Consider the following 20,672-nt stretch of genomic DNA (forward strand, 5'->3'; position numbering starts at 1 on the left):
CAGGTATATCAGTCCAAAAGCAAAAAAAAGATATCTTTTTGGGATTAATTCGAATGTTTGGGATGATAATGTTTGTTTGAAGTTGATTATTGTTTTGTTTATATGCTTCACTCTATCAATTGATAACAACCTTATTTATTTATTTGTATTTATATCCTTTCTTTATTAGATTTATTTATTTATTTATATATGTATGAGAATACTCCAGAGTTTGCACCATTTAGGGCTCATAACTATGAGATCGCTTCATTAGACAATGATGATGACGATGATAGCGGCAGCTGTTGTTCGACCGATGAGTCTGAAATACCAAGATATCAACAACACCAACTGCAACAACAACAACAAAGATTTAGACCATATTTATTATCATCTTCTGCGTCTTCATCTTTATATAGTTATAACAACAATCATTGTATTAATAAAAACAACAACAACAACAATCAATGTAATATAGATCATCAATCAACATTAGAATTTTTAGATAGTTTAAAAAATCAACAACCATTTTGTAATAATAATAATAATAATAATAAATGTAATAATAATAGTAAAAATAATAATAATCAATCTGATGACGATGATGACGATGAAGAAAATGAAAGAGAATATTCTGATAGATTATATAATATAGATAATCCACCTCCTTCTCCAAATACTTCGGACAACTTAAGTGGTGTCTACGATGGAAAGAAGGTCGCATTGGAACCAAACGGTGGTGGTGAAGCCAACATGGAGTCATTGCGAAAAGTACTCATTTCACAGCATCGTTTGATAGCTCTTCATAAGATAAATATCAATCGCAAACGAAGAGAACGTGAAAGAGAAAGAAGGCAACTCTTGTTAGATTGTATAACAAATTCACCAACCAAATCATTAGAGGTAAGTTAAATACAACAACCAACCAAATAGATTTATTTATATACGATTCGTTTTATTTGTTACTAATTAGTTGAGATTACTATTCTTATCAATAGGATGGAATGAAAAGTTTATCAATCGATAAAAAGAGAATATCATATAAGCCATTGAGACATAGAGGATCGTCAGCCTCTTCATCTTTGTCATTCTCCTCGTCTTCGCCATCGTCATCGTCATCGTCGTCGCCTTTGGGCACCAGTGGTTCACCACTGGTAATCGGTAAGAAATGGTTATCTAAAAAGTCACCATTGTAATCAACACACTCATCTTTTTTAATATATAAAATAATTATAATAATAATAATACAAGTACAAAGTACTTACGGTCGAGTCAGTCAACTCAGCTTTATCAATTTTTTTTTTTTAAGAAAAAGAAAAACAAACAAAAACAACAACAACCAATGTAAATAATAAATAAAAATTGTATTACTATAGTTTATTGAATTTCTTTTACATTTCCAAGTCTTCTAAATCATCGTCAAACATTGATGATTTTGTTGTTGAGCTTTGTATTTGTTGATGACTTGTATGATTATCAGTTGTTACTTGTGATTGCTCAATCTCTTCGTCACTTGGTAGTTGATCATCTGATCTAACTTTACCATAGTCAACTTCAGGTGAAAACTCCCAATTCATTGAACTCTCTTGTTGTTGATCCATTTCTCTCTGTAGTTCAGCAAGTGATTCGTTGAATTGCGTTGAGTTTTGGCTCGATAAATGTTTGACCTGTGATCTTCGTGCTTGAGACGATACCGGTACTTGTGATATTTCAACGGTATCATCATCGAATTCAATTCCATCCAAATCATTGTCATTGGTAGTTGTTTTGTTTACACGAGTGGTTTGTGATTGTTTTTGTTGTTGTTGTTTGTTATTATTATTATTATTATTATTTTTGTTATTGTTGGTTATTGTTGTTGGCGTAGTACTACGTTTCATTATAATATTATCTGATAAATCATTGAACATATCTTCATCGTCAATGAATGTTGTGACAACGTTCCCGTTTAATGATTTTCCACTGTTGTTGTTGTTATTGTTATTTCCACTACCTTTTGATTTTGTATTGTCATTGCTACTATTACTGGTTGTTGTATCGATGTCCAATCTAAAGGAAATGTCACTTTCATCCATATTATGTTGGCTTGCTTCTTGGTCGTTGATAATAACTGATTGTTGAGGTTGAACAAATCCTCCAGCAATAATATCATCTCTAATAAATTCATTTGCTTCCTCGAATACTCCAGGTTCTTCAGCTTCAACTTCTTCGACTTCTTCTACTTCTTCTTCAGCATGTACCTCTTCAACTTCGTCAACCTCTTCAACTTGTTCAGTTTCTTCTTCATTCTCTTCATCAGCTTCATTTCCATCATCTTCAACCTCTTCCTCTTCTTCGTCGTCATCATAGTTTGAATTTATCCATGACTTGTTAACGGTATGAAAAGTCTCTTTTGGTTTTGTTTTCTTTCTCTTTGATGGGTTGTAGCTGATATCGTAGAGTCCCAGTGAGTTCTTGATAGCTCTTTCGATTTGTTTATAGTCATGTTCTGGGTCTTCAGGGAACCTAGATTGTTGTGCATTCAAGCATGTAAGAATGCACGAGGATTCTGCTGAGCACTCAATCATGTAGATTGCAAAGATGGCATCCTGTATCTCTACTACGTTTCTAAACATCAGCCTTGCGTGAGCTTGTGACAAACGAATCAACGACTCCAACAATCTCGTTGTGATTCTTGCTTCGTTTCTCTGAGTGGCACCGGTTCTCTGCTTCTGGAAGTATGCATCTAGCAGTAGTTTGCTATCCTCTGAGAGTGTTGGATTGAATGTATTCTTAATATAATAGAGATAGCTCTGAAGATTTTCATTCCAGAATTTGTCGTCCGATTCTTTCAGTGGCTGTCCACGACGCAATATGAATTCCGATATCATCCTATCCCATTCCGGTTCTTGATCGTCGGTGATGATCAATATGATGTCGAATCTCGAAAGGAGTGGAGATGCCAAGTTTGTATTGACCATCAATGATTGTTGTTCATCGTATTTACCCTTGGCGTTTGTCGCGGCGATGATAGAGCATCGCGTGTGTAAACTAGTGATGATACCGGCCTTGGCAATACTGATGGTTTGCTGCTCCATCGCTTCGTGAATGGTGGCACGATCTTTCTCGTTGATTCCGCTGAACTCGTCAATGCAACAGACACCACCGTCGGCCAGCACCAACGCACCCGCTTCCAACATCATTTCACCACCTTGCTCCTTGACAACGGCAGCCGTCAGACCGGCACTGGTCGTTCCAATTCCCGTGGTGAGAACAGACCGCGATGCCACCTTCGCCGCATACTTTAGGAACTGACTCTTTCCAGTACCGGGCTCACCTACCAAGAGCATGTGACACTCGCCTCTACGCTTTGTATTGGTTTCACGATCGTTGATACTGACGCCACCGATCATCACCAGCATCAACGCCAACTTGACAACAAACATTCCATAGACACCGGAACAGACCGATCGCAATATCAGATTTCTTCCAACCAGTGGATTGGCTTCGTGTGCAATCCAAAAGTCTTCAAACTGGCACTTTAACTCATCGGTCAGACCAGCGCCAAACCGCTGCTCGTTCATCACCCTCACATTATTCGCCAGCAGAACCATCTCGACTTCACAACGCTCCTCTGTTTTCAACGGTCGCCAACGTCTAATTACAACACCACTCACAATGATATCGTCTCCTGCCTGACAGCTGTCAACCAGATCCTCTTGGAGAATGACCATAATCGATCGCGGAATCGTACCGGCTCCGATCTGGTGGATATTCTCCTGCAGCTTGATCTCTTGGTAGTCACAGTGTTCGTCCATCGAACTGGAACCGTCTTGCATCGGTTTGAAATATTGATTCTCACAACGACGTGGATTAGGACATCGTTTTGGCACATCGAATTGGTTGTGTTGTTCGTAGTCGATATGAACCTTGAATGACTCCTTACACTTTGTACAAACATAGTATTTGGAACGCTCGACAATCTTGGTGGAACCAGTTCTGATCACAGTACCTCTAAACTCTACAAACAAACCATACTCATTCGATCGTGGTAAGAATGACTTTCTAATCTCTCTACATATAGGTAGTTCACTAACTCTCACTCTACAGTTCTTCTTTATAGTGAGTTGTGATGGATTAAACACTTGCTGTTGTTGTTGTTGCTGACTCGTATTGCTATGAGCATTGAAAGTGTTTCGATTTACAGGTACATTTACACCACCCTCAGTATAGAGTGCTTTGATTCTCTCCTGACTAATGAGAAGTGCTTCATGAAACAAAGGTAACAACTTTCTAGGTTCAGCAATAAACAAAGGACCAAAGTTTACATCACCTTCAAGAATCATTGGAAATCTGATTATTAAAAACAATATATTTATATATTAATTTACAATTATTATTATTATTATTATTTATTTTTACATACATACTCTACCTGTAATGAGTGATATATAGATTGATCTTGTTTCAACATGATAGATTCAATCTGCTGAGGATAATGAGCAATCAACAGCTTTGTAAAGAAATCTAAAATTTCTTCTCTAGTGAAATTCTCGAAATCATATAATGTATACATGATTTTCTTTTAATATTTATAACTATAGTTCAATACATAGTTCGACCATAGGTAGGTTGAAATCATAAAATAATAAATCGTGTTGCAATAACAAACAAACAATAAACCAATTCTCAGAAATCTGTTTTTTTTTAAATATTAATTTTAAATTGAAGACAAACTTGGAAAGAAGAAAAAAATAATTAAAATCTTTGCAAATTGAATGTATTAATATCTTAATCTAGTGGTATCATATAACTATTGCAATGTTGTCAAATTATTGTAATTTGTTAATGTTAATTTTAACAACATTTTGTGTTTTAGTAATAAATTAATTAACTTGGTGGTATTATAATAAGATATAGAGAGTGGGTACAGTGACTTTTTTTTTTTAAATGTAATATCATTTGGTGTAGCAGTGGAACGGTGTAGATGACGAACATAAATGAAAATATGATTTTTATATTTGTGATTGATGAAGTGATATATAAATAGATAATTATCATCAAATATGTTCACATTTCACTAATTATCAAAATATTTAATTTAACTTTTAAATTAAATTATTAATTATTTATTAAAAAAAAACAACAAAAATAAAATGAGATTTATTAATTTAAAAAGATCATTTTAATAATTTTGATGATTGGTTTTGTAGTTGTTGGAGGAATCGAATCACCACCAACCACATTAGTAGTTAACAATGACGGAGATACCAGGCTGAACAACTACAAACAATATCAAGATTTCTATAGGAATATGAATCGTGTGAATGGACCGTTCGATCAATCGTTGATAGCAAAAGCAGAGCGACGACCAGTCTCTAAATACAAATTGGCAACGGATCCTTCGTCGGGAGCATTACCGTTTCAGAATGTTTCATACAAGGTTACCTACGATGGAAGATCGCTGCTCATCAATGGGGAGAGGAAGCTATTTGTGAGTGGCAGTGTCCACTATCCACGCTCGACGCCAACCATCTGGAAGAAAGTGCTGGCACTCTCGAAAAACTCGGGAATCAACATGATCGATACCTATGTGTTTTGGGATCTACATGAACCGCAGCGTGGAGTCTACAACTTTGAGGGCAACGCTAATTTGAAACACTTTCTCGATCTCTGCCAGCAGAATGGTCTGTTTGTCAACCTTAGAATAGGACCTTACATTTGTGCAGAGTGGAACTACGGTGGTTTGCCAATCTGGTTGAAAGATATTCCCGGAATCAAAATGCGTGATTTCAACACTCAGTACATGGAGGAAGTGGAACGTTGGATGAAATTTATTGTCGACTATCTACATGGCTATTTCGCACCGCAGGGTGGTCCAATTGTCTTGGCGCAAATCGAAAACGAATACAATTGGGTCCAGTGGCGATATCAAGAGTCTGGCAGGAAATTCGCTCATTGGTGCGCAGACCTGGCAAATCGATTGGACATAGGCATTCCATGGATAATGTGTCAACAAGATGACATACCCACCGTAATCAACACTTGTAACGGATACTATTGTCATGAATGGATCAATTTCCATTGGAATAACTTCAAAGATCAACCTCCTCTGTTCACAGAGAATTGGTCTGGTTGGTTCAATAACTGGGTGAATGCAGTTCGCCATCGTCCTGTAGCGGATCTGCTCTACTCTGCTGCTAGATGGTTCGCAAGTGGCGGTGCTCTAATGAATTACTATATGTGGCATGGAGGAACCAACTTTGGAAGGAAGAGTGGTCCGATGATTGCTCTCTCCTACGACTATGATGCACCGCTCAACGAATATGGAAATCCTAGAAATCCAAAGTATTCGCAGACCAGGGATTTCAATAAACTGATTCTTTCATTGGAGGACATCCTTCTCTCGCAGTATCCACCCACACCAATCTTTCTGGCAAACAACATCTCTGTTATACACTATAGAAATGGTAATAACAGTGCATCGTTCATTATCAATTCCAATGAAAATGGCAATTCAAAGGTAATGTTTGAAGGTAGATCCTATTTTTCCTATGCATACTCTGTTCAGATATTAAAGAACTATGTATCGGTGTTTGACTCATCACAAAACCCTAGAAACTATACGGATACCGTAGTAGAGTCAGAACCAAACATTCCCTTTGCCAACTCTATTATCAGTAAACATGTTGAGCGATTCGATTTTGAAGAATCATTATATGATAACCGGTTGATGGAGCAATTGAATCTCACCAAAGATGAAACAGATTATATCTGGTACACGACAATGATTAACCACGATCAAGATGGTGAAATACTAAAGGTAATAAACAAAACAGATATTGTTCATGTATTTGTCGATAGTTACTACGTTGGAACAATAATGTCTGACAGTCTGGCTATCACTGGAGTTCCTCTGGGACCATCAACACTTCAGTTATTACACACCAAGATGGGTATTCAACACTATGAACTACATATGGAGAATACAAAAGCAGGTATTCTTGGTCCAGTTTACTATGGAGACATTGAAATAACCAATCAAATGTGGGGATCAAAGCCATTTGTATCATCAGAGAAAGTAATAACCGACCCTATTCAATCAAAGTTTGTAAGATGGTCACCGTTAGATAGGAAGCCAAATGAAGTTTTCTATAGTGTACCTCTGACATGGTATAAATTCATTTTCTTTATAGATTCAGAAGCAAAACTACCTACTTCACTTGCACTCGATATGTCAAAGTAAATATTTTTATTGCTTGCCTATTAAAAACAATATTAACTATTAACTTGTTTTTAAATAGAATGGGAAAAGGACTGATATGGCTAAATGGACATGCTGTAGGTAGATATTGGATTACCAAAGGTTGGGGTGGTTGTGGAGAATGTAACTATAAAAAAGGATTCGATCCTTATTCTTGTTCCACTGGTTGTGGCGAGTATAGTCAAACGTGGTATCATGTTCCATCCGATTGGATCAATATCAATGGCACCAATGAGCTAATCATATTTGAAGAGTGTAAAGGTGATCCAAGGTCAATTAAACTATTACAAATAAAAGAATGATAGATATGATCATATACAAATGGTGTAGACAATTAATTTATTATTATAATTTTTGTTTTTTATGAATTAATAGTTCATTATCATCTTGTTGTTTTTCTATATAAACTCTTTGATTTCTATGATTTTCACATTGACATGAGCATCTACAAATACAGCTACATGAACAATGTTGAGCAGTTGTTTCAGCAACATCTTTATCTTTAACTGCTCTTTTCGATGTAGGTTTCTCTTTTGCTCTCTTTTCATTTTTCTTTTGTTTGATGCGTAGATTTAATATAGCCAGTGTTTTGAGTGATGATGGATAGTCTTCTTCGATGATACTTTGATATTTGATGAGTTTATAATATGCAAAGCTTTGCTTATTCAATATCCAATCGATTGTTTCATGAAGATCTTCTTGAATCAATTTGAGAATGGTTTTCTTCTTGATAACATAGTCACCGCCAAACTCTGGTCTGTTGCGAAGTAAATATGAAACTATTTCTAAATGATCTGACTCGATTGCATTGTGAGAGCATCCCTCTGTTCTGTTTTCGCTGAGCCACTTTACGAGCTTGTAATGTCCAAACATTGCCGAGTTATCTAATGCCCTATGTGTGCAACCTTCACCTCTATTCTCACTCAACCAAACAACAAGATCGAAATGACCACCAATTGTTGCCTCATCCATTGCGTACTCCGAACAACCCTCTGTTCTATTGTGATTGAGCCATTTTACCGCCTCCAAGTGCCCAAATCTGGCGGCGGCATCCATTGCATCAGTGGTATAGTCCTCTGTTCTATGGATTGTCAAGTATTCCAATATCTCTATATTTCCTTTGCGTGCAGCTTCATCCAATGCATAGTGAGCAGTGGCAGTAGTGTTCTCCGTCAACCACTGTATCATCTCCAAATTGGCGTTGGTCGCTGCAATGTCAATAGCATCAAAGTCCTGAGGAATATCAGGATAGTTGGAAATGAGCCATTTCACCATTTTGAGATTATCGTTTCTAACCGCTGAATGCAATGAGGATCGTGGCTCTGGAAAGTCATAGAGATGGAAAAGCTTCATTAGCTCAAAGTTGTTGTTTTCTGCCGCTCCATCAATACAGGTTATGCCACAGCGAGGACGGTCACTCTTAAAGTCTGGTTGTTCGTCCATGAGATACCGAACGACATTGGCATGATTTCCCTTGGCTGCGCAATGAAACATTTTGTTGTCCTCCCTGTCGCGTGGTCTGTTTTCAATCAGCCATTCGATAATCTCTATGCTCCCAACTGATGCAGCCGAGTCAAACACTTCGGAACACGGTTCAAAGATATTCTTGAAGCTGGTGGCATTATAATTCTCATCGACCAGCTTCGAAAAGTACACGACCATCTCCAAACTCGATGAAAGTGGCGAGTTGATAAATGCTCTATAGTAGTGCCATCTGTAGTTGATGTTGTCAAAGAGGTATTTAACTATTGCCATTCGGTTATTCTTGACCGCTGTGATGAGAAACATATCGAATATGTCATCATCATAGAAGAAATCATCGTTGCCATCCGAAAGAAAGGTGCGTAAATTGAACAGATCAAAAAGATACTCAAAAATATCGAACCGACCAATCTGAATAGCAAAGTCAACACATGTCCATCTTTCTTGCTCATCCAATGACTCGTTATTGGCAAGGTACTCCTTTAGCATATCAAAGTACCCATTTCCAACCATTATACGAGGTGTACTTATTAAGTGTTTCCATCTGTAGGTTGCACCAAACTGATAGCTTATATCTTTTAAGTTACTTAATATCAATCTGTTAATTATAACATTATTTATAACTTGAGAAAATAATTCTTTCTTCATTTTTTTGGTTTTTTTTTTTTTTTTGAAATAAACATTTATCATGATCATGATGTCTTTGGTTGGGTCAAATTTTCCAAGAAGTAACTAGCTCAAATAAAAAAAAGATATATCTTTGTATTCTTTATTAAATATATAAAAAGAATAAAAAGATGAACTATCAATACCATTATATTGATAGCTATTAATTGAATTTGTGAATTGGCGGTTGAGAGTTATCTCAGAAAGAGAGATGCCGATAGATATTGTTAAAGATAAACTAAGGTTGTGTATTATCTATTGTAACTTGTTCTAATTAAAAATCTTCTCAAACTTGAATCATGATTTTTAAATAATAAAATGAGTAATTAGTAATACTTGTATGTTTGGTTGTTACTGTTCTGCTTTTTGTTTTGTACTAACTACATGTTATATTTTATTTTATGTGTTTTTTTTGTTATTGCCTTCTTATCTTATCCTAAAGGGTTCTTCAAGACTAAAATAACAGAATCTCCTCTCAAAAACATCTTACTAATGAATCTATCTTTATTAACTGGCTTTGCTTTCTTTTTTCCTTTACCTGTCTTTGGTATCTCTGTCCACATTTCCTTAACCTACAAATAAAAACCGATTATAAATGTTAATAACTTGTTTTGTTTTTATCTTGATAATGAATGATTGAATGATCGAATGATCGAATGATCGAATTTTAAAGATCAAACTTACATTTTCTAAAACCATATTACAATGACGATCGAATGCTCTAACAGTACCCAATAACTTCTTATTATTTCTAACATTGATGAGAACTTGTGTATTCTTATTGACACTATCCATTAAAATCGACAATGGACCTGTTTCGAATTCCTTTTGTTCATCTCTTTCCTAAATAAATAAGCAAAATAACAGAGTTAATAACATGTTGTTAAATATCTACTCTTTTAGTATTATAATATAATATTTAATACATTACTTCTTGTTCAACTTCACTCATCTTGATATATATTAAAGTATATGTTCTATAGAAGAACAGATATAAATAATCTTTAAAAAAAATAAAGTTTGAAAAAAATTTTTTTTTCTGTTCAATAAAATTAAAATTCCACAATCGAAATGATTTGATTTATTAGATAACGATAGATAACATTATCTTACTTGATATTTTTATTAATAATGAAATAATCATCCTTAAAAGATTATACAACTTTGATTAATAAAAGAAAAACAATGCTTTTTTTTCTTACCAGTATGATCATGATTATATATACATATCTATTTCCTCAAATTATAAGCTGATTATAATAATATAATTAGAGATAGAATTATGATTGATACTAGAACTAAACAAACTTCTTTTTTTTTTTTTTTTTAAAATATTATCATATGATTTTAAGTTTGTTTTGTTCTTATTGTAATTTTGGTTAACTTAATAATATAAAAAAAAATTTGACAAATGTCAACAGATAATAATAATAATAATAATAATAATAATGATTATGATAGTGAAAATAACAATAATATATTATTAGATGGCAATGCCACTAGAACCGCAACAGCATCTTTTGTATTGCCATATACTGCTTCTATTGCCAACTCTATAGAACAATTAGAGGCTGATGCAAAATCACTCTTTTCTCTGCATTCTATGTTTTCAAATCAACTTCACAGATTACAAGTAAGTAATACTACATAATACATGTATTATTAAATAATCAACAAAACTAACTAATACAATAATAGCTTGAAGAAGTAGCTTTAAAGAAACAATTGGCAAATGAAAACAATCAATGAAAACAACCTATCATTTGTTTTTAGTTCTATTTAGATCTATCGTATTCAGATAGGTAGATAGATTAATAGATAGATTAATAGATCGATTACACTCATCCTAAGAATATTCGAAAATGGAAAACAAACATTCATTTCAAATAGAGGAGTAGTTTTTCAACAACTCAAACATTCTTTATTGATATTATTAATAATAACTTACTAAATAATACTGTAGTAAATAATGTAATTATACAATAATAAATGAGTTTATCTATCTCGGTAGATTAAACTGTACCAGCCAAATATGCAATGGCCCCAACAAAACCTGAATTGTAATCGAGTGCAACTTCATTTCTAATATAATCAGTTCTATCATCCTGTTTTGTTGTTTTGTTTAACATTTAAAATAATAAGTAATGAATTCATAGTATTTTCTATATATATATATAATATAACAAACTACTTACTTTCCAACTATCATCTTGTGATGGACCACCTACTAATGCACCTTTTAGTAGATAGGTGTTGTTTACAGGCACCATAATGTTGTTGGTAGTGGAGTGGTGAGCTGCACGATGATGAGCGTTGATTGGTGCGTTCGGTCCCATTCCGACGACGAACGATTGCTGCTTTGGATTGTCACCGAGAATATAGGCGATCTGTTTCTTGGTGAATTCAATGTATTTGTCGTCGTTCTTACCGTAGATCGACATAAGGAATGCTGTCGTTGCTGAATAACGACACGGTCCCCATTGTCTTATCCATGCCAATCCGCCCGGGGTGTAAGGAACACCTCCGCCTGGTAACCACCAATTGAGATACTCTTCTACATCTTGAATATACACTGAATTGTTGTTACTTGTCGACAATTGTGAAAGTAGTAATGCTGCACCTGGCGATTTCAAATCCCAATCGTGTGAGTTTTGCTTGGCAAGCTTGACAATTTGAAAATCGTTGTAATCTTTCTCTGCCTTTTCCAGGTATTTAGAGTCGCCAGTTGCTTTGAACAACCAGATGGAACCCCAAACAATCTCATCGTCGAAGCCCGACCAAGATTTATAGAATTGCGAAACATTTGGAATGTTGTCAGAGTAGGTTCCACGATAGTTGTCACCGAACGAATGTAGTTGTCTAGCATGCTCCAAACAAGTGGCAGAGTAGGTGGGATCCGATGTCTTGAAAACAATGGAGGCTGCTGCTAATGCGGCGGCTGCTTCCATTGCCAGCTCGGTGCCTGGCTTTGTGGTGTCGAGATAGTAGGTCGGACGATCCATTGTCATCGTTTCTGGTGGTCCCCAATAGGCGTGGTCTGCATTTGGATCACCAACTTGGCCAGCGATTTTATTGTCGGATTGGTGAGCAGCGATCAACCAGTCAGTTCCATACCTTATGGTATCTTGATAGAGTTTGGTAGAGTTACACTTTTCAATGTTTGGCTGATATTGAATGAAACCCCATGATAACATAGTAAGAGTAGAGGACAGAGGAAAACCAAACTTGACATGGTCACCAGCATCGAAATATCCTGCTGACAACACACCACCTCCATCGTTCAGCGTGGAATCACCTCTCCAAGGTACATCGTTATCCGGTAACTTTCCAGCGCGATTATACTTGTAGAAAAACAGACTATAATGTAGATACTCGCAATAGTCATATGCCAACATTGGTTTTAAAAGTACCAGAATAGTACAAAGAATAAAGAATAATTTACAGATTATATTCATTGTTTTAAAACAACTTTTGATTATTTGATTTTAATAATAAGTAATGTATTCAACTCAATTCAAAACACCTTTGTATTTATAGATGAATAGATGGTAGTGAAATTTCATTCTATTCGCTTATTCAAATTTGGAATTTCATTGTAATTGAATTGTATTCTTATAAAACTGATTGTGTTTGGTGTTTAATCATATTCATTGCAATGTATTGGCATTGGATTTCCATTAAAAAAAAACGAACAAGTGAAATTTTCTTTTTAACTTGATTCAATTCGCGATTAGATTGATTAGCATTGGTGTTGATCAAGATATGCAAATGATTATCAGTTTCTATGCTATATGTTGTTGAGTGCGTTGCAATAAATAATAATCTAAATAATCAAGATTTTATTAAGAAAGTAGTATTAAATCTGTGAAGTTTTAATCCATTTGAAAAGTGATGATGGTGGTTTGGTTGTTTCTAATTTGTTGAGCAAATCGATTGGATCATCGCTAAATACAATTGAATTTATAAACTTTTGATCAATGAAACCACGCTTTGCCGATGTTTCCAGCAATGCTTGCAAATGTGTATAGTAACCATCGATATTAAGAATACCAACTGGCTTTGAGTGGATACCTAATTGAATCCATGTCAATGTTTCAAATAATTCCTCTATTATTAAGAATAATATATTACAAATTAGAACAACATGTTGTTGCAAACGTTAAACATTGAAAGTATTATTATATGAATTACATACCGAATGTACCGATACCACCTGGCAAAGCGATGAATGCATCGGATCTCTCATACATGATCTTCTTACGAGAGTGCATATCCTCGACGTAGACAACTTCACCCATGGAGGTACCAGAGATCTCCTTTGGTGCAAGACCGTGTGGAATAATACCTTGCACTCTACCACCACCGTTGTGAATAGTCTCTGAGATGGTACCCATCAGACCAACGTTACCACCACCATAGACCAATCCATATTTTCTTCTATTCATCTCCTCACCCAACTTCTTTGTAACCTCTGTGAAAACCTCACTATCACCTGGTCTCGATCCACAAAATACACAGATACTCTCGATATGATTTGGTGTTGATTCCATTCCTTTTTTTTTTACTTTGATTTTAAAATATTTAATAATAATATAAGTATAATAATATAAGTATAATAATATAAGTATAAATATAAAAATATTATACAAGCGAATAGATTACAAAATATATAAATGAAGAATTACAATCGTTTTTTTCAACTGATTAGTTTTCAAAAATATCAGTTTTTTGATTTTTTTTTGTTTTCAAGATAAATGTGTTGCATTTCTGATTTTGGGGTTGGAAATTTGATCACTCATCTTAATCAATAATATTGTTGTACTAATGATCTTTAAAGATTGATTCTCAAAGAATAGATTTATTTAATTATTAAATATTTACAAAATATATAAATTGTTATACTAATGATCTTTCAGATTGATTCTCAAAGAATAGATAGTCAACAAGGAAGAGTGCTCCAAGTAGCAGTGCCTTTTGTTGTGACGATGAGTCAGGAGGGAAATTGATAAAGAAATTGTCGGCATCTGTGAAAAGTTCTTTCTTCCAACCGGACCATTTCTTTTCGATCTCACCGACTTCGTCACCGTCGTCTCCCCAACCACTGGATGTACCGTTACCCTGTCGAATTGAAAGACTGTAGTTGCTGCAACCACAACATTGACCGATGACACGATACACCTCATTACCAGTGTCATCGAAGACATTGAGTACTGGCAGACAACAACTGAATCTCTCTTTTATTCTACCGAGATACTTTCCTGGCATGCTCGATGCTTCACCCAAGAATATCTCTGCCTCCTGGTGACAACTTTCGACACAGCAACAGCAACAACAACCTTGACGTCCGCAATGATATCTGAGATGAAGAACATAAATAAGTTATTACTACTTCCACTAATCAAAACGATAATATCGTTAATAAACTTACGGTCTTTTAATTTTTAATATTTCATGACCTTCAAGTGTTCTAATTGTCATTTTAAACTTTCTATATTTTCCACAGCATAAAAGACAACCATTGCTTGTATGCTCTCTTGCAATGAGAATATCTGATTTCTTTTTGTTAATTTATATCTAAATAAATAAAATAACAGTTCTCTTCTAACATACGCTCATTGTTGGGAGTATATACTTTATACTCATTTTCATGCTCCAAACCACATAGTAACTCCCACCATTTGCCTCTTGGTCTTTGTTTAACGATCAAAGTATTGAAATTATTTAGAACATCTAAATACGGGTCCATTTTTAGCTTTTTTTTTATTTTGTTTTTTAAAAAGATATTTTATTGTATTGTTTTATTTACAATACATAAAGAAATAAATAATAAATATTACAAATCATCAATTTAAATAATTAATCATCAAGTTTATTAATAACAATATTGATGTGCTAATATTATTGGATTTAAGTTCAACACCATATTTATTTTAAAATTGATTTTTATTTTTAAAAATAAAATAAATAACCTTATAACATGTGTTGTCGTCGTTGTTAGATTCCCCACTACCATATAAAGAGAATAAAAATGAAAAAAAATTGTAATCATTTGATAATTTAAAAAATTAATAATAATAATATTGATAAAGTGCAAAGTACTTTGTTTTTGGTTAATGAAGGTTTTTTATTTTAAATTAATTTATAGATGGAACTGTTATACCCCAATCTAAACTTATTATTATGATTACAAAAATAAAATTATGATTGTTTTGAATTGGATACCATTGATTGGAACCCACTACAAGTTGCTGTATCTTAAGATTATGTTTAAGTATACTATACTAACTATACTATAGTATTATTGAGTAGAAAAAACAATACTATCTTTTTAATTATATTTATATATCTATTTAAAATATAATTTGATGATATTAAAAAATTGTCTGGAATTATTGTTATTATATTATTATTAAGTGTTTTTAGAATTGATTATTGATTGTGAAAATAATTATATAGGACAAAGAGAGAAAGAGAAAGAAAGGTAATGTAATGTTGAAAAAAAATATGTCTTTCTCTCTTTTTTTTGATTTTATATAATGAAATAGATGATATGTTATGATGAAAAATTATTAAATAATTCTATTTAAATATATAATAAAAAAATATGTGTGATTTATAGCTTTGAGACGATGGGAATCTTTAACTTTTCCAATTTCTCTTTGGCAATGTTGATCTCTAAAACACCGTCGTTCATGGTTGCCTTGATCTTGGCTGGATCGGTTCCAGGTGGCAAACGATAGGAACGTATGAACTTGCCATACGATGACTCTATACGATGACACTTTTCAGTGTCGTCTTTCTTGTGGTACTTTTTCTCGCCACTGATGATAATGGTCGATGCATCCTTTGAGACATCGATTGAAACGTTGTCTTTGCTCAGACCTGGCAACTCGAAAACAATGACAATACTCGATTCATTCTCTTTGATATCTACAGCTGGACGCCAAATACTGATTCTAGTTGGTGAATGTGTGTCAAACAGTTTCCTCTGAAGCTTTTTCATTTCTTTACTTGGGTGAAATTCCATTTTTCCAGATATATTATTGTTGTTATTATTATTTGTATTGGATTGTACTGGTTGAATAATTTGTTCTTTAAACTATATATTTATAATGGAATTTAATTAATATATTTTAGTTTATAAATATGATATATATTTATTTTATTTTGATAGGTGAGTTTATAAGATTGTTTTTTAGGCAAGATTTAACAAAGAAAAGGAAGAAGAATCCTATTTTAGGTCAGATTTGAATCGATCACATACACAATTTACTTTAAAGAAAAGAAAAGCAAACAAGATTGAATGAAATATTGACGTCAATGTAAAGAATTGCTTGTTAAGGTTGATTTTAATTGAGGGGATGACTATTATAATGTTATTATTATTATAATTACAAGCGAATAGCAAATCAATAAATAAATCTTAAAGTACTAAAATAAAAATTTGCCATTTGTGTGTTGTGTTTTGGTGACTATTTATAAATAAATAGATAGATTGTTAACTATCCAACATTTGGATGATAGTCCTGTAACACATTTCAAATCCTTTTAATAATTAATATTTAAAATTGAAGTGGTTATTTCTTTTCTCTTTGTGTTTTTAAAAAAAATAACAAACAAGTGTGTTTATTAATAATTTTCTGTTTAATATAACTCTGAGATTTCAATCTCTCTTTGCCTGCTGTAATTAAACACACACACACGTTATTAAACAAATTAAGATTGTAGCTATTCAATTATAAACAATTCTAATTATTAACAACCAATCAATAAAATCAAACTAGATTGGTACCGATTGAAATCTTTTGTTTGATGATCCAATATTAATAAATTAAAGAAAAGCAACAAAACAAATGTTACAAAAACAAAAAAAAGAACAACATGAGAATGAGAACATAATTACATAACATGTCATACATTTCTAACACTTTTATATAAAATGTAAAAGACTTTTTACTTTTTAAATATATATATATATAAAAAGATATCTTTGTAAAATAGTACAACAAATACAATATTTATAATTAGATGTTTTAGTTTGATAAGCTTACCTCCATTGTTTTGTTTTGTTTGTTTTATTTATATTGCAGTAAAAAAGTAAACTTTTTATTGTTTGCTTTCCCTTTTCCCTTTTAATTAGAAATGTAATTAGAAAATCTAATGCTACAAAATGTATCTGCTTGAATAAAATTATTGTTTGTTGTAGTTATTTTATTAGCTGTTGTTGAAAAAAAAAAAAGAAACAAATGAAAGTGTTTACTTTTTCCCAATTATTTTATCTGATTATTAATCTATTGGTGCAAAAAATAAATAAATATATTAATATCACCTCTGAGAGTGGGAAAAATTTGATGTTTTTTGATTCACACACTGGGATTTCCCATTTGAAATTTCGTTTTTAATGTTATTAATTTTTTGACATTTCAGCGTTGTTTTTTTTTTTTTTTTTTTTATTTCGTTGCAAAAATCATGTCGGTATTATAATTTAAACTTTGCATAGATATTTTGTTTAAATCAATTATTTTTTTATTTATTTAATTAAATTTAAATATAGGTTAGTGGGTTGATTTCTATGTAGAAGTTTAAGATCGATTTTTACTGATCAATAGATCAATCAATCACACTATCAATTCAACAAAACAAACAACAACAATCTCCCATTATTATTAGTCTGTTGATCTTTTTCCACTGGTGGTGTTTCCAATGATATTGCTTACAAAAGCGGTGCTGAGATTTTTTGGTGTAAATTTAGAAGATGAACTATTTTTCTGTGATTTGAGTGTGTTGTTGAGACCAAATAATCTTGAAGTTGTCGATGAAGATGATGATGAATGTGATGAAGATGTTGATTGGTTTCCAAGTCCAAGATATAACATCACTGTGAAAGCGAGTGATATGATAATGACAAAGAGCGAGAGGATGAATGTGGAGTGTCCACGCTCCAGTTGGTAGACATAGTATCCGTGAACCGTTGGCACAATGACATCGTTGTAACCATCGTTGTTTAGATCACCGATAATTGGTGGTCCCATTGGCATTACACTCAACGCTGCAGCATCGGTTGGTTGATAGTGCTCTTGCTCGCCAGCGGCATGGCTCTTTGACGCACTCATTCCACCCGCCAACTTCTGACTACCCTTCTTTCCAAGTCTCTCACTGATGAGAATCTCACCCTGTTGATCGAGAATCACAATGTGATCGGCTACCGCCAACAGATTTGTTTTCGGTCCGTACACCTCCAGTGAGAATGCTTGGATTGACGGGTGCGGATAGGGTTGGCCGTCTTTCTGCCAGCGCGCGTCAGTGTCGCGCTGCCAGTTGGCACGTCCAGTGTGGCGAACACTCGTAATCTTACCGCTGTTTACAAGGAATACAACGTCGTTGAGCTTGGCCGATCCGGCAACTGTGTTGGCGCTGGCAATGATGGCAGGCGCCACTGTTTGTGCGCCACGCGAAACTTCGGCAGCTGGCGAGCTTCGCCAGAAGAAATAGTCGAAATCCATTCCACCCTCATGGCAAATCGATCGATTGAAAAGGTAGTCACGTGGTGGCAAACCAGACATTCCTAGAGCCAAACAAATCTCCTGTCTTCTATTCCTCGAGAACATCGACGAGCCTGGCAAGTTGCCGGCAATCGCATGAACCTGGTCGACCACTCCATCGTTATTCAAATCGGTGTAGGTAATGTAGTGATCGCTATTCTCTGCCTTATTTGTTGAGTCCAATAGCAGCTTGCAGAGAGTTCTACCATTCTGTAGCTGAATAACTTCCATTCCCGCTTTGGTGTGGGCAATCACCACGTTTGGCTCGTCGATGTGGTCGGTCTCTGCATGTGGGTATTGTGCGGGCGCGCTATTTCCACCGGTAAGTCCTTCAAAATGCGATGGATGTACTCCAATTACCTCGGTATTCCAATCGGCTTCGTTGTTTCCCTTGGTAGGGTTGTGTCTGTTCGCCCCCTGCTTCTCGAAATGCGCCAGTTGGAAACGAGTATCAAACTTTGACGACCAACGATGTGGCATTGCCGCGAGCATCGACTGCTTGTAGCTCTTCCAACTGACCTCACCGATGTGCTCCAACAGCGAATACACATGTTGCTTATAGCTATGACGTTTCTCGTCGTGATGTTCCTCATCGGCATGAGTATTCTCCGGTAGGAACGATAGTTCATCGTGATGCCAATGCATCTGTCCATTGTAAGCACTGAAAGCATAGAATGAGAAATGATTCTCATCTCTATGAACCTCTTCTTTCTCATGGTCATGAGCATGAGCATCGCCTTCTTTACTGGCTGTTTCTCCAGTGGCAGTAGCAGCGGTTGGATCACCTTCATCTAGAGTACCGACTTTCGATGCCAGTGCATTCGGGTCGATTCCAATTGCCGGTGTGATATGCGAGCGGTGCAGTTCGTTCGGTATCGCTTCGAGACGTCCACCGACAATGATCAGTCCGTTCGAAACCACCTGTATCGTAACCTCGGAATGATAGTGATTCTTTGGTATTTCATCGACGACGTAACGCTCCCACAGCGGTTTCAGCTGGTGATCAAACACCAGTACTTCCCACTCCTCAGTGACAACGACCACCAGCTGCGTCGAACTGGTTCTACTGATGTACGGTGTTGCATAGCCAGTCTGTAGCGCCACTATTCTTCTGCCGCTGGACAAACCAACTTTAGACGCCAGAGAAACTTCATAGCGAAGACTAGCTTTTCCCATGGAAGTCGATTTTCCACCGACCACAGAATCATCTGCCAACACAGGATCTACAATTCTAATCTTATGATCTGTTGTTACATATATAATCTCTGTTTGTTTGTTTTTAAAAAGATAAATTAAAATCAATAAACTAAACTAAACTAAACTAAACTACATGTTCCCAAATTTGATTTTGTCTATTTGATTGTTCATACCATTCTTTCCATCACCGTCCAAGTCAGTGATGATTGGATTTGGTAATACCTCATTGATTTGAGGATAATGTGAATTTGCATACTGATTCGTATCTATAGGTATAATAAATGATAGTCTGGCATTGTGATCTCTATTCGAATGGAATGAGAGCAACACAATAACCATACATACCAAAATCATCCATGCATCTCTTTGTCTCATTCTCTCTGTATATATACTATATTTATTTACAAAAATATCTTATAAAAACTAACTATACAATTATATATATATCTATATATTAATGATTCATAATATCAATAAATATAAAAATAACTATTTTTAAATAAATCAAAACTTAATCAAATTTAATTAAACCAACAGATCACTTTATTTAAACACACACAACT

The 20,672-nt window shown here is 34.4% G+C and overlaps 10 protein-coding genes across 10 annotated transcripts; 3 read left to right on the forward strand and 7 right to left on the reverse strand.

The window, feature by feature from the left end:
- Positions 1–189: 189 nt before the first annotated feature.
- On the forward strand, positions 190–1,175 carry PPL_03212 (uncharacterized protein; the record flags this gene model as incomplete). The annotated part of the gene is made up of 2 exons (XM_020574183.1): positions 190–882; positions 978–1,175. 2 exons carry the CDS (start codon positions 190–192, stop codon positions 1,173–1,175), a joined length of 891 nt encoding a protein of 296 aa, XP_020436255.1.
- A 195-nt stretch (positions 1,176–1,370) lies between these two features.
- On the reverse strand, positions 1,371–4,534 carry mcm9 (MCM family protein; the record flags this gene model as incomplete). Its single annotated transcript, XM_020574184.1, has 2 exons — positions 1,371–4,311; positions 4,389–4,534. The coding sequence occupies 2 exons, from the start codon at positions 4,532–4,534 to the stop codon at positions 1,371–1,373; spliced, it is 3,087 nt and encodes a 1,028-aa protein (XP_020436256.1).
- A 245-nt stretch (positions 4,535–4,779) lies between these two features.
- Positions 4,780–7,204, forward strand: PPL_03214 (glycoside hydrolase family 35 protein; the record flags this gene model as incomplete). The annotated part of the gene is made up of 2 exons (XM_020574185.1): positions 4,780–4,836; positions 5,138–7,204. 2 exons carry the CDS (start codon positions 4,780–4,782, stop codon positions 7,202–7,204), a joined length of 2,124 nt encoding a protein of 707 aa, XP_020436257.1.
- A 363-nt stretch (positions 7,205–7,567) lies between these two features.
- PPL_03215 (LSM domain-containing protein) lies at positions 7,568–10,322 on the reverse strand (the record flags this gene model as incomplete). The annotated part of the gene is made up of 4 exons (XM_020574186.1): positions 7,568–9,302; positions 9,854–9,942; positions 10,055–10,213; positions 10,302–10,322. The coding sequence occupies 4 exons, from the start codon at positions 10,320–10,322 to the stop codon at positions 7,568–7,570; spliced, it is 2,004 nt and encodes a 667-aa protein (XP_020436258.1).
- A 459-nt stretch (positions 10,323–10,781) lies between these two features.
- On the forward strand, positions 10,782–11,119 carry PPL_03216 (uncharacterized protein; the record flags this gene model as incomplete). The annotated part of the gene is made up of 2 exons (XM_020574187.1): positions 10,782–11,003; positions 11,069–11,119. 2 exons carry the CDS (start codon positions 10,782–10,784, stop codon positions 11,117–11,119), a joined length of 273 nt encoding a protein of 90 aa, XP_020436259.1.
- Positions 11,120–11,382: 263 nt separating this feature from the next.
- On the reverse strand, positions 11,383–12,825 carry PPL_03217 (glycoside hydrolase family 9 protein; the record flags this gene model as incomplete). The annotated part of the gene is made up of 2 exons (XM_020574188.1): positions 11,383–11,475; positions 11,566–12,825. The coding sequence occupies 2 exons, from the start codon at positions 12,823–12,825 to the stop codon at positions 11,383–11,385; spliced, it is 1,353 nt and encodes a 450-aa protein (XP_020436260.1).
- Positions 12,826–13,226: 401 nt separating this feature from the next.
- Positions 13,227–13,920, reverse strand: PPL_03218 (LOG family protein; the record flags this gene model as incomplete). The annotated part of the gene is made up of 2 exons (XM_020574189.1): positions 13,227–13,477; positions 13,566–13,920. The coding sequence occupies 2 exons, from the start codon at positions 13,918–13,920 to the stop codon at positions 13,227–13,229; spliced, it is 606 nt and encodes a 201-aa protein (XP_020436261.1).
- Positions 13,921–14,115: 195 nt separating this feature from the next.
- PPL_03219 (uncharacterized protein) lies at positions 14,116–15,116 on the reverse strand (the record flags this gene model as incomplete). Its single annotated transcript, XM_020574190.1, has 4 exons — positions 14,116–14,169; positions 14,273–14,726; positions 14,799–14,926; positions 15,003–15,116. 4 exons carry the CDS (start codon positions 15,114–15,116, stop codon positions 14,116–14,118), a joined length of 750 nt encoding a protein of 249 aa, XP_020436262.1.
- Positions 15,117–15,983: 867 nt separating this feature from the next.
- On the reverse strand, positions 15,984–17,427 carry hspK (Hsp20/alpha crystallin family protein; the record flags this gene model as incomplete). Its single annotated transcript, XM_020574191.1, has 2 exons — positions 15,984–16,469; positions 17,422–17,427. 2 exons carry the CDS (start codon positions 17,425–17,427, stop codon positions 15,984–15,986), a joined length of 492 nt encoding a protein of 163 aa, XP_020436263.1.
- A 609-nt stretch (positions 17,428–18,036) lies between these two features.
- PPL_03221 (uncharacterized protein) lies at positions 18,037–20,484 on the reverse strand (the record flags this gene model as incomplete). Its single annotated transcript, XM_020574192.1, has 3 exons — positions 18,037–20,156; positions 20,283–20,375; positions 20,451–20,484. 3 exons carry the CDS (start codon positions 20,482–20,484, stop codon positions 18,037–18,039), a joined length of 2,247 nt encoding a protein of 748 aa, XP_020436264.1.
- Between the last annotated feature and the right edge of the window lie 188 nt (positions 20,485–20,672).

Source organism: Heterostelium album, assembly GCF_000004825.1.
Source record: "Heterostelium album PN500 unplaced genomic scaffold PPL_scaffold3, whole genome shotgun sequence".
NCBI lineage: Eukaryota > Evosea > Eumycetozoa > Acytosteliales > Acytosteliaceae > Heterostelium > Heterostelium album.